Here is a 13,179-nt window from a genome sequence, read left to right as displayed (position 1 = left end):
ACATCAGTTTTTATGAGTTTAATAAGTTATATCTCCAGTTAAAGGCTCTTCCGCTTTTCAGTCTCCTTTGCTGGAAACTCATTAGGTCACACCAACTACTTTGGGGATAAATCACAAGACTCTATTCTAGGGGGCATGTGTGTGTGCATGTGTATGTGTCTCTCTTCTGCTTTTAATCTGTGATCTCATCAGTTCCTATATATTTCATTCTCATCTTTATGCTGGTGTTTTCTCAAATTTATCTATGCAGCTCTAATCTCTCTGATGATCTTAGTCTCAAATCTTCAACTTCCTTTCAGAAACCTCAAACTAGAAATCCAGTAGGAAAATTCAACACATCCAAAAATTATCATTATTTTCCCCCCTACTTTCCCTATTACTATAGAAGGCAACACCATCCTCCCCAGTCCTATTAGGTACTATACTTTTATTATATATTACATGTTATATATTATTAATTTATATTATAATACCTAATCATATATGTCATATAATTAGGTATTATATTGTTATTAGTATTAGGTACTACAGGTATCTAATAATAAAAGCCAGTCTGAATCTCCTTGAAAATTTTCAGATTGCCCATCATAATCTCTCATTTAGAGAGATGTATAAGCTAATAGGAAATTTACATTTCTGAGCAAATAATAAGAACAACAAACAAATATATGAAGGACAAAAGGTTAAAACAACAACAACAACAACAACAACCCAAATCCAAAAACATCATTAGCACACTTACCATTTCTTTTGGCCCAGGGATGTAAACATGTAGTTTTCACGAGGGTTTCATCAACTTTTCCTCCTGACATATTATCCATGAACTGACGTCCATGTTCTAATGCAAGATAGCAGTCATTGCAACAATCCCGTTCTTCAACACGTACCGAGTTGCTAATTACACCAATTTTGGGAATAGGATCTTGGTCTGCTGCTCCAAATGGTGAAAATAAATTAGTGCACTGATCTTGTAGCAATAATATTAACTCATCAGGCAATTTTTCAGTTTCTTTCAGTCCTCCACTGACATGTTCAACAGAGGTAGCCCTGAGAGCTTCAAAACGTTTCTCTGCTTCTTTACCACATTCAGTATTACGTCCTATGATATCTAATTCATCTTCAAGAAACAATCCAGAGCTGTTTCCAAATTTTCTGTTCATGACAGCACTGAAGCCACAGGTACACCTATACTGTGCTTCCTGTGTTGGATCTGGAATGTAAACTCCAACATCAGCACCTTTGATGTTCATGTTGCACACACAGATACAGCAACTGTCAAAATTACAGTCTTTGTATAAATTCATTACTGACTCTGAAAGAATGAGGTTTACATAAAGACTATGTGCTTCAGGGATAGATGGAACAGTTGCAGGCTCAACAGAATTTAGGGGTCTGCACGTTGATGGGGTGGAAGCTGGTGAATACAAATCTGAATTCTCATATTTGACTGAACCTTGAGCACTGGCAGGCCCACCAGCTCCACGAGGTGTCCGAGGTGTCCTTGGTGTTCGTGGAGTTGGAAATCTAGGGGTGGAAGGAGAAGGAAGAATCCCTGCTCCACTATTACTAGGAGGTGCACTACTTGGGGGCATTCCAAAAGGAGTATGAGTTTGAGGAGTATAAGCAGGGCCATATTCTTGATCAATAGCACTTCCATCACTATAACATTTTCCAAAGGATTAATTCATAAAAAAAAAAAGAGAAAAATTGAAATTAGAATCACAAAATATGACATTCCTAAAGTCAGACAGCTAATAAGTGTCTAAGGCATGATTTGAACTCAAGAATTGCACTATCCAGCTGCCTCACATACAACCACAATCAAAACACCTACAAATGTCTCAAAATATATGAAACTTGTACAGATATAATAGGACTACACTATTAAAAAACAAACAAACAATTAGAGACTTTCATCCCCAAAAAAAGATATGAGGCAGTGAATCAAAATATGCCATTAGTTTAGTCATGCTATGAAAAAAAAAGATGTTTTGGAAGAAATGAATGCATAATGTCATACAATTTACTCACAAGTTTTTTCAATGTTTTATTGTATTAACAATTTTTGCTACTACAAATAGAAGTTTAAAAACCTGAAAGATTTGGGAGGGGTTAAAGTCTTTTTAAAAAGCCATTTAATAAAAGTATTTTCCTCAAAATTCAGTTTTATACATTTGGATATAAATCATACCCCTCTTTGATGAAAGGCATGGTGGGCCCTGGAGGAAGCAACTCTAATTTTCCAACAGTCCAACTTTGCCGATAAATGCACTCTTCTGGAAGCTTAATAGGAGGCAAACACTGGCTGGGGAGTGTTTTTAGAGGTGCAAACATGGAACATCCCACCAGAGCTTGACAATTTTCCAGTTTATAGACATATGAAAAATCCTATAAGATAAAAATTCAAAGTTAATTTTTGAACCTCAAAGAGGGAGTTAAATACTTAGTAAAATTTGAGTGGTAATTTAAATGTTTTTTAAATTAAAGAAAAAAAAATCACAAATAGTTTACCAACTTCAATCCAGTCATTTTCTAACAAAGAAATTCTACCATAATAATTCAATTAACAATAAATTTGAGAGGAAAAAAGTACAGTAAGTGCCATAACTTAGTATTCTACAATACTACTTGGATTTATGAAAATTACTCCTGCATAAAATCATTTACAAATTTACCTTAATTTCAGAAGGTTTGGGACTACAGAATCCCTCATCAACCTCAATTTTGAATTGGGCTCCTATACTGGAACTATTCCCATCCAGGATAGTTCCTCCAGGCGTAGTATCTATACTACCATATTCTTTGTTGTTCATATTCATTGGGGAAAATCCCATGATATGCTGTTCCAATGATGGAGGTGTTGGATACATCTTATGAAGATCTGCAGTGCCTATAAGAAACACACATGTTGATAAAATAAATATCAAGAGAATGCTTAAAATGAAAAGTGACTAAGTTGAGAATTCATGTATTTAAAAATGCAACAAATTATTTAGGAAACTTACTTATGCATGATAGTGGATCCAAATTCCCTGCCTTTGACTCCTTGCAATTAGATTTTTCATCTGAGCCATTCAGTGTTTTTTTAGAGCCAGGCTATCAAAAACACACAACAGAAATTTACATGAAAGTTTTATTCAATGTGATTTCAGTTCAGCAATAATTCAGACTGATAATTTATTTGTTAAACATTTGACAGTGAAGATACAACTTTAGATAAGATGGAATCTGTTTTCATATAGCAGGATGAGACTGACACAAACAAATTATAATACACTATAAAATTACATGGCTATACATGGGTCAGGTAGGTGGTGCAGTGGATATAGCACCAGCCCTGAAGTCAGAAGGACCTGAGTTCAAATTTGGCCTCAGACATTTAACACTTTCTAGTTGTGTGACCCTGGGCAAATCACTTAACCCCAGTTGCCTCAGCAAAACAAAACAAAACAAAAAAACAATTTATATGTCCACTGCACCAGAGAATTACAAAGCAAAAGACTATTTTTATGAGGTATGAGGAAGAAGGCTTTCATCAGAGGAAGTAATACCTCATGGTGAAATAAAATTTGAATTAAGCTTTTATAGGATTGGTAGGAATTTAAGAAGTATGGGTTCTACTAAGGTTTAGTACAAGCAAATACATGGAGGTAGGAAAGCAAAGAGCAAATTAGCAATACAATCTTGGAGCATTGAGAAATTGGAAAGAAAATAATATATAGTCTTGAAAGAGAGGGTGGTCAAGATAAGATCAAAATGGGTTCATGATCTAGACATAAAGAATGAGATTATAAATAAATTAGAAGAACATAGGATCGTTTACCTCTCAGACCTGTGGAAGAGGAAGGAATTTGTGACCAAAGAAGAACTAGAGATCATTATTGATCACAAAATAGAAAATTTTGATTATATTAAGTTAAAAAGCTTTTGTACAAATCAAACTAATGAGGACAGGATTAGAAGGGAAGCAATAAATGAGGAAAACATTTTTACAGCTAAAGGTTCTGATAAAGGCCTCATCTCCAAAATATATAGAGAACTGGCTCTAATTTATAAGAAATCAAGCCATTTTCCAATTGATAAATGGTTAAAGGATAGGAACAGACAATTTTCAGATTAAGAAACTGAAACTATTTCTAGTCATATGAAAAGGTGTTCCAAATCATTGTTGATAAGAGAAATGCAAATTAAAGATAACTGTGAGATAGCATTACACATATGTCAGAGTGGCTAAGATGACAGGGAAAGATAACGCGGAATGTTGGAGGGGATGTGGGAAAACAGGGACACTGATACATTGTTGGTGGAATTGTGAATACATCCAGCCATTCTGGAGAGCAATTTGGAACTATGCTCAAAAAGTTATCAAACTGTACCTACCCTTCAATCTAGCAATGTTTCTACTGGGCTTATATCCCACATACTCTAAAATTATGTTAACATAAGCCTAAACTGAAATGCTAAGAACTAAATCCATAGTCTAAGTGTGTGCCAAAATAGACAACATCTTTTTAAAGAATGAAATTCTGGCCCCTTTTGCAGTGGCAAGGAAGAGGAAATTGAATGTATGCCCATCAATTAAGGAATTGCTGAATAAGTTATAGTATATGAAGGTGATGGAATATTATTGTTCCATAAGAAATATTTTAAGTAGGTCAATTTCAAAAAAGCATGGAAAGACTTATTTGAATTGATGCTGAGTGAAGTGAGCAGAACCAAGAGAACATTGTACACAGTGTCAAGACTATGTGATAAATTGTGAAGGACTTGGCTCTTTTCAACAATGCAGTGACTGAAGGCAATTCTAATAGACTGCATCCAGAGAGAGAACTATAGGGACTGAATTTCGATTGAAGCATTATATTTTCACCTTTGTTGTTGCTGTTTGTTTCTTTCTCATGGTTTTTCCTTTTGGGTCTGATTTTCTTGTACAATATGACAAATGTGGAAATATGTTTAAAAGAATCCCACATGTTTAACTAACCTATATCAGATTATTTGCTCTCTTGGGGAGGAGGCAGGTAACACAAAGTCTTACAAAAATGAATGTTGAAAACTACATGTATTTGGAAAAAATAAAATATATTGTAAACTTTCAAAAATAAGAATGAAATGCTAAAACATTTTAACCAGTAGTATGAATGTAAAAACATTTGATAACTAAAGTAAAAAACCTCAAAAACAAAAACAAAACCAGGCTTTAGTGTAAAAGTTCTTAATCCCCCTCCCTCCCTCCCTCACCCCCCCCCTCTCTCTCTCTCTATATTTTTTTTTTTGTTTGTTTGTTTGTTTGTTGTTTTTTTTGCTGAGGCAATTGAGATTAAGTGAATTGCCCAGGGTCACACAGCTAGGAAGTGTTAAGTGTGTAAGACCAGATTTGAACTCGGGTCTTCCCGACTTCAGGGCTGGTGCTCTATCCATTGAGCCACATAGCCGCCCCAGTCTATTTTGTTTGAGTCCCCTTTTAGAATAGTTTTTAAATGTATTGAATATATATCAGAAAGAAAACTAACTTATTGAAAGTTATTTTCAAAAATTGTTTTAAGTTTTATTTCATGAGTCCCAGGTTAAGGATCTTCTGTTCTAGTATAAGAAAGGTACCATGCATCTTAATTTCTCAAATTATCTTTTTGAAATTTCTTTTGTTATGCGCCAATCAATTGTGTATATATATTTCATTAATTTTCCAGAGAAATAACATTCTAACCCAAGGATGGATTTAAAATTTTTAAATACAATAAAACTTTATTTAAAAAATTAAAAACCCATTCTCAGGTTGCAGGCTATACAAAAACAGGAATGAACAAGTAGTTGGTAGGATTTGGTTTGCCACCCCTTAGTACAGTGAATCTAATCTGTTTTTTGAAATGGTTGTTTAAAAATGCTAGACTTTCCTTTTTTGACAGAGATTGGGAAAGGGGGAATGGTAGTTCAGAGTCGAAAGGTGGCTAGGAAACTACATATGGAAATATATACAATATCAGACTTGGGTGATACATTGGCTACTTTAGGTGAACTCTTTTTTTCTTTCTTATAAGAAATGAGGATTGGCAGGAAAGATACATTGAAAAATGTATATTTATGTATTGGTCAACCTGCCATCTAGGGGAGGGAGTGGGGAGGAGGGGAAAAATTGGAATAAAAGGTTTTGCAATTGTCAATGCTGAAAAATTAATTACCCATGCATATATCTTGTAAATAAAAAGCTATAATAATAATAATAAAAGTGTATGTTTAGAAACAAAAAACAATTTTAAAAACAAAGAGAGAAAAAACACTAGTCTTCCCCCCCATTGACAATGAAATTTTCTACTCACAACTTCAAAGGAAGAGTGATTGTCCCTCATTAGCTTGATGAGAAAATGCATTTTTAATTACTTATGTATGCTTTCTTCCATAAAAAAATAAAGATAGCTAACTATAATAACTAGCATTTTAAATTTTGCAAAGCACTTTTACAATTATCTTATTTAATCCTCATGACAACTCTGAGAAGTATAATTATCCTCCCCCCCCTTTTTTTTAATAGGTAACAAGGCAGAGAGAAGTGATTTACCCGGGGTCACACAGTTATTAAGTATCTGAGATCATATTTGAAACTCAGATTTTCATAACTCCCAGTGAAGTATTGTGCCACCTGGCTGCTTTCCTAAGAAGATAGTTTAATACAGCTGAAAAAGCAATTGCTTTGAAGTCAAGAGGAACTGGGTTCAAACCTATGAACTTTCTTGGATCTTTTTCCTTCTTCTACAGGAATCTCAGAGACTAGATAATCCAACTCTTTCTGAAATTCCTTCCAGTTCTAAATATATGACTATGATGCAAAAATAAGATTTATTTTTTATAAATACAACTACTTCATCCCCACAGAAATTAAAGATCCCCTGTAAAAAAACAAACAATGAAGCCAAAACTTAAGCTACAAAGACTGCATCAGACAATCCTGTTATCTGACAATTTATACAAGCTTCTGCTCTATATAACATCAATTTTAAGATATGGGAACTAACATCTTTTTATTGGGTATTATTGTTAATACTAAATTTACTTTTCCAATGCCTAATTAATTCAAAAGTACACAATCACAAAGCACAATTTTATTATATTAATATAGGATATTAATCATATCAGACAGGTTAAACAGTATTAAAAATGGAATCAATTAGCATAATTCTTACTTAAACAATTCAGCATTCTACTTTCAAGCTATATAAGCACCTTTTAAATAATAACTTCATTTGACTGGTAATACCCTCCTAGATTAGTACTTCAAGATAGCTCTTGCCATCATGCTTCCTTTTCCCCTATAACCTCCCCAACCTTCTTGCCACAGAGCTCTTTTAGTACCGTACTATCCCCTCTCTAACCCTACAGTTCTGAACCAAGAACAGATCAACTCTACCATGGATAAAGTTCATCAATGATTCTCTCATCATTCCATTAATTTTCAAAGTACCCCTTTCTGCTCACCACTCCCCTATGTATACAGAAATCCAAAGTTGCGCTTTTGTATTAAAATCTTTAGGCACATAATTCTTGGCACAGAAGTTCTTAAAAATGTCTCATTCATTCAATAATCTAATACACTTAAAATCTTTTCAAAGAATTACAAATCTCAAGTAAATTAGTGACAAATTCAGATTAAATGATGGTACAAAAGGGCAGTGCAACACTCACTGTTAGTTCATCTTCATCAGAATTGAAGAGATTGTCAAGGTCAGTATAAGAGACGGCCAGATCAGAATCATAAATGAGGCTGGTTGATGGAGGACGGGCATGACCACCAGGACGCTGTGCATCTACAAAATATGAAAAAAAAAAAAAAAAAAAGTACTACTGATAATATAATATGCTACTTAAATCAGTTAGAGAAAGCTTCTAACTTAAAAAACTATAGGTAGTGTTCTCAAATTTATTTTTTTTTGTTTCTTTGTTTTTTAAATACTCTCTGAACTTAAAACATCCAAAGTTGTGGCTAAGCTACTTATTTTAATCATTTGCAACAAAAAAGTAAAAAATAATTTTCCAACATTGAGAATGAAATGTTAAAGTCAATGAGATTTTTCTTTTTTGATACAGATAATTTATAGGAAGTAGGCAAAGCACAAATACAATGAAATTTCCAGAAATAACAGAATAAAAAGTAGGGGAAAGGCAGGAATTAAACATGTCTCATCTTCACACTCAACATAGGAACCCTTTCTAAATGACAATACCCATGAGAACTGGTATATCAATCTTTGCTTACTTTATTTTTAGGATAGCGATTCATACTGTCATGAAATAGTCCATTCAACTTTTAGACAGCCTTTCTTTTTTCCACTTGGTGGTTCTAAATCTCATTACTAGAGCTCTATAAAATAAATCCAATAAAAATGTTTATATTGGCCTAAATAATCTCCAATTTCTTTTTTGGCTCTAAATTGTATAATTCTAAATTTCATCTATCTCCTCCTACCAAGTCTTCTCTATTCAATCTCAATATTCCAGGTGTTCCAAATATTCTTCATAACATTTCACATTATTTAGGTCACTATTCTCTAAATAAAAATCCAATATGCCAGCTGGAATAGAATAGCTATAAGGAATAATGAATACAATGCTAGACTTGGAATCAAGAGAGATAAACTCAAATCCTACCTAATATTCATTTGTCAGACCATGGGGAAGTTAAGGCTCTGTAAGACTTAGCTTTCTCATCTGTAAAATGGCAATAAAAGCTGTGGTCCTTATCCTCAAAAGGTAGTTAGAAGTTAGGTAGCTCAAATGAACTGAGGTATTAAAAATGCTTTTGCAAACTTTAAAAATGTAAATACCAGTTTTTTTTTTTTTAATGGAAATTTATGTACATGAGAAGGACTGCCTATAAAAGGATATAGTAGCAAGCAGAGTAGTGTGGTACAATAATAAGCTCCAAAGGTAGAAGGAAAGGTAGAAAGGTAGCACATTTGAATGGTAAACATTCAAACAGAAAACAGGATCAGGACATCCTGGATGATGGTCAGAGGCCAAAAGCAAACAGGTCAGTTGTTCATCAGCACCAAGTATCCCCAAGTTTTAAAATTAGTAACTCTGAGATTAAGATTCTACTTATCTCAGTTTGATAGTAAAAGTTACTACAATTCAAGTTTAAAGAATTTGAGAAGTCTATTTGTTCACACCTTCACCCACAATGGATAAACAGAAATCTGAAAATAGTATCTATTATTATTTGCATTATATAAAAATCAAGAAACCTTTTATAATAAAGGCATTAAAGTCCAGACTTCTCAGAGTTTAACACCAATTTTCTTCTAATTTATAAGATTTTGATTGCTATTCACTTCATTCAAATTTCTAAAAAAAGGTTCTTGCTTTATTTGCAGACTGAATGAAAACTCTTCCTCCTTTAAGATGCAACTAGGATAACCTCACTTTTCAGAATTGAACAGAATCCCCAGTCACCTTCTGACAATTTTGCATTTCCTTCAAGGATTCACTGGGGTGACAACCAAGGGAATTAGGTTATGTTCCCTCTTCAAAGAGCTGCTCATTTACATTATATTCCTTAAACATGGGACATAAAGATAAGCTATACAATTCTAAATGTTCTTATAACACCAACCTCTCTACTACCTAGCTAGGTTCATAGATTACTATACAGTACATAAACACTTTCACTTTCCAATTCAGATTAACTTTTTCTTCTAAGACTTATGAGTAGCTTCACTCAGACATATAACCTAAAACTCCACGAGGGATCCCTTAGCAAATAGCTTTCCTAAATAAGGAGCTAGCTGGTACATGTAAAGAAATGAAAACTTAACCCTAAACAAATCAGATAAAGAAACGTAACAGTGAAGGTAGTCTGATTTCCTAAGGGGCTATCTAGGGGTTGAGGGGAGGAACTGTAATTTCATTAGTGTAGATATTCCCTTCACAAAAACAAAACAATAACTATTCTACAACTTTTAAGAGTCTTATAAAGTTGTTTCTTTCTTTCTTTTTTTTTTTTTTGAGAGGCTAGGTGATTTGCCCAACAAGTATCTGTCATTAGAAGTGGGACTTAAATCCAGGTCAGCCTAACTGGGATCAGCTCATTGTGTACCATTTTGCCTCTTGATTTTTTGCGTTCTGGGAGGGAAATAACGGCTTCAAAGATTTCTTATTTTTTATTCTCTTAAATAGTTACAAATGCGTAAATTCTGATGTACCCAGCATGAAGCTATATAATCTCAAACTGCTCTCAACATAAAAATTTATATTTTAATTCAGAGGTCCTCCCTTTTTATTAAATGCATTAATTTTGTAAAATTGAACACAATTCAATTTATTTATTTCAATTTATTTTATTTATTGCCAAGCTGAAAATAAAGACTATATTCTAAAATGTCATTTTTTACCTTGCTTGACAGAAGGACTAAATAATGACATAGCATCTTCTTCATGTGATAACACTGTTACATTAGAAGTCCCATCTTCTGCCTGCAAAATGATAATGAGAAAGCAATTATCACTTTCATTTTTAAGAAGCCCAATTTCAATCAACTTCTTCATTGTAGGAAACCACATTAATTCTTCTAAAATAAGACATATTTATTTAATGATTAACACAAGTACAGGAAAATACCAATAATTCAAATGTGTAGACCTGCAGATATATGTGTAAATGTATAGGTTAATAAACTTGATTCCAAAACAGTGTGGAAATCAATTTGTTTGATATTAAAAGAGAGCTAACTAGCAATGATGAGTATCAAGTGTGAACAATGATTTCATAAATGTTAAACATTCTTTTCATAATTGCATTATATCAACTGTAAACAATTTCTATTTTCATTGGAGTGCTCAATGTAGAATATTTTGCTTTAGAATAATAATTTAGAGATTAGCTAGTTCCATCTGATCATTTTATAGATGAGGAAATAGAGATACAGGTGTTACTTGACTTATTCAATGTCACACAGCAAGTTAGTAACAGAATCGGATCTAGAGTCCTGGTCAACTGAATTAGAGACCTTTGTTCTTTTTATCATCTTATGTTGTTTTTTCACTAAGATGTTTCATGTAGTAGGTATTCAAATATTTATGTAGTTTTTATATTTTACTCTTTATCAGTGTAATAAACTAAATTATGTTTAGCATGGCTTTGATTCCACATGTAAATTTTCATTCTAATTCTCTGAATATTAATCATTTCTCTCCAGCACTATTAATCAGAATAGAAGCAGGGTGACAATGGCTAAGTTTAACATCGAGACCTCAGTACAAATCCTGCCTTGAACTTTTAAGCTTGTTCTTTTCATTTACTAAATTGTAGGTGCAATTATTTGGGGGAGGGGGGGTTTGAGAGGAAAAAGGAGGAGACATGCCTAATCAACTGAAAACACTCTAATTCCAACCATGAAGCTGGACCAATTTACCATATTATGTTTTACAGAGGCAAAAAGGTAAAGATTTTCTCATCTGAAACCTTTTAAAGCATCCCAAACCCTCAAAATTATCTTTAATAGTAGATACCACTAAAATGTAACTAAAAGAATTCACTTTTTACAAAATCTTTGCAATGATAGAATTGCTCTGAATTTCAAAGAAAGTATAAAGGATAAAAGTTAACTATTAAAATTTTCCCTATAATTATCAACCACCTTTCAGGGCATTATTTTATCCACTCACCTTATGTTTTTTCCCAGGTTCTCTCTCACTGTTCTGCCTATCTTTTTTATTATCAGGAAAAAGAAACTCCACATCTCCATCAACAAATGCATATGGATCAATTTCAGGTTCTTGTTCCATATCAGATACTACTGCTGAAAGATACTGATTTTTACTCTGATACTGTTGCACCAGTTCATCAGAAACCTTTAAAGGTTTTTTACATTGCACCATTAACCTGGACAAAATAAAGATAATATTAGAAAATTTTGTTCCACTATATCAATATATACTTTCTTCTCTCTACTCCCTCCCACTTCTGCCCCCCCCCCCCCATAATTGTAAACATTCAACTTAAGAGCCTAAAGGCATCTGAATACCAACCATGACTTGGAGGTAAGGAAACTAGAGAAATTATTCAAGATTTTATTAGTTTATTAATAAAAGCTAGGAATGGAACACAGATCTGGTTTAAGCTTTTTTCCATTAAAAATGTTTCCTGAAAGACAACTTTTATTCTGAAATTCCTCAATATTGAAATAAAGTCCAATGTTCTTTTCAGGTGGTCAGGTATGATACCACTGTTTAAGTAACTGTGAAAAACACTAGAATGGCCTAATTTTATAGTACCAAACACCATAATAATCTTATTTTCTGCCACAAATTGGTTACAATAAAAATTATGTATCAATTCATTATCTCATTAAAAGAGACATACTTTTAAATTAATTCTGCTAGGTGTTTTTATGACAGGGATGAATATAGACATAAGTACTCCATTTTGCTCTAAGTATGATATCAAAAGCTTTAAAATTCAATTATCTGTACAGATTAACAAGCAAAACCCAATGAGAACTCTTGGGACAAATTTGATTGATTCTCATAGAATTAGGGAAGAAACTGAGTTCCCTAGCGTAGAAACTTCCAAAAGAGGAAATTCCCTTTAGCAAACCTTTGAGCAATTTAGTAGATAAATACTAAGGAATTCCCCGAGTCAGAGAGGTAAATAAAGTGTCAAAGATAAAATCTGAATCTAGAAGTTCCTGGATCTAGATGCAAGCATTTTAAAAACACACACACACACACACACACACTCACACTCTCTCTCTCGTAATGTCAAACAATTATTTGAATTCAGAACATTTCCATAACTAGAGGTCTCAAATCCTTCTGTTAGGTATATTAATGGGTGAAAAGCAGAACTGACAACCTTTTTATATTTGCCATCTCACAAATGGAAGCTGTTGTTTTTGCTACTTCTGATGTTTTTTCTTCCTTTAGTATCAAGGGACTTGTTTCAAGTAAATTTATTTTACTTAAATTAATTAATATGAAATATTATGAAATACTGTAAAGATGTAAAGATGAAATAAGTAAAATGAATTAAGATTCATTTTAAAAACTTAATATTTACACTACCCTATAAATTGGTAAAACTGTTTTATCACCACCAACTGGTGAAATGTAGTACTGAAGTTCTAGCTTCCTTAGTCATAATTGTCAACAGGATAAATGAAATGGACTATGAATATAAAAACCTATTAT

At 32.9% G+C, this 13,179-nt stretch overlaps 1 protein-coding gene across 2 annotated transcripts in view; it reads right to left on the bottom strand.

The window, feature by feature from the left end:
- MED13 (mediator complex subunit 13) overlaps nucleotides 1-13,179 on the bottom strand; it is a 91,632-nt gene that overhangs the window by 23,306 nt on the left and 55,147 nt on the right. For both annotated transcript variants that reach the window (XM_031966519.1, XM_031966518.1), the window contains exons 10-16: nucleotides 11,656-11,872; nucleotides 10,383-10,464; nucleotides 7,678-7,799; nucleotides 3,006-3,096; nucleotides 2,676-2,890; nucleotides 2,192-2,388; nucleotides 743-1,659 (exon numbers count right to left, since the gene is read on the bottom strand). In XM_031966519.1, the coding sequence (XP_031822379.1) occupies nucleotides 743-1,659; nucleotides 2,192-2,388; nucleotides 2,676-2,890; nucleotides 3,006-3,096; nucleotides 7,678-7,799; nucleotides 10,383-10,464; nucleotides 11,656-11,872 (1,841 nt within the window). The remainder of the gene's footprint in view (nucleotides 1-742; nucleotides 1,660-2,191; nucleotides 2,389-2,675; nucleotides 2,891-3,005; nucleotides 3,097-7,677; nucleotides 7,800-10,382; nucleotides 10,465-11,655; nucleotides 11,873-13,179) is intronic.

Source organism: Sarcophilus harrisii, chromosome 4 (genome assembly GCF_902635505.1).
Source record: "Sarcophilus harrisii chromosome 4, mSarHar1.11, whole genome shotgun sequence".
Lineage (NCBI taxonomy): Eukaryota > Metazoa > Chordata > Mammalia > Dasyuromorphia > Dasyuridae > Sarcophilus > Sarcophilus harrisii.
Note: the sequence above shows the minus strand (reverse complement) of the source record. Positions and strands in the feature narration are given on the sequence as shown.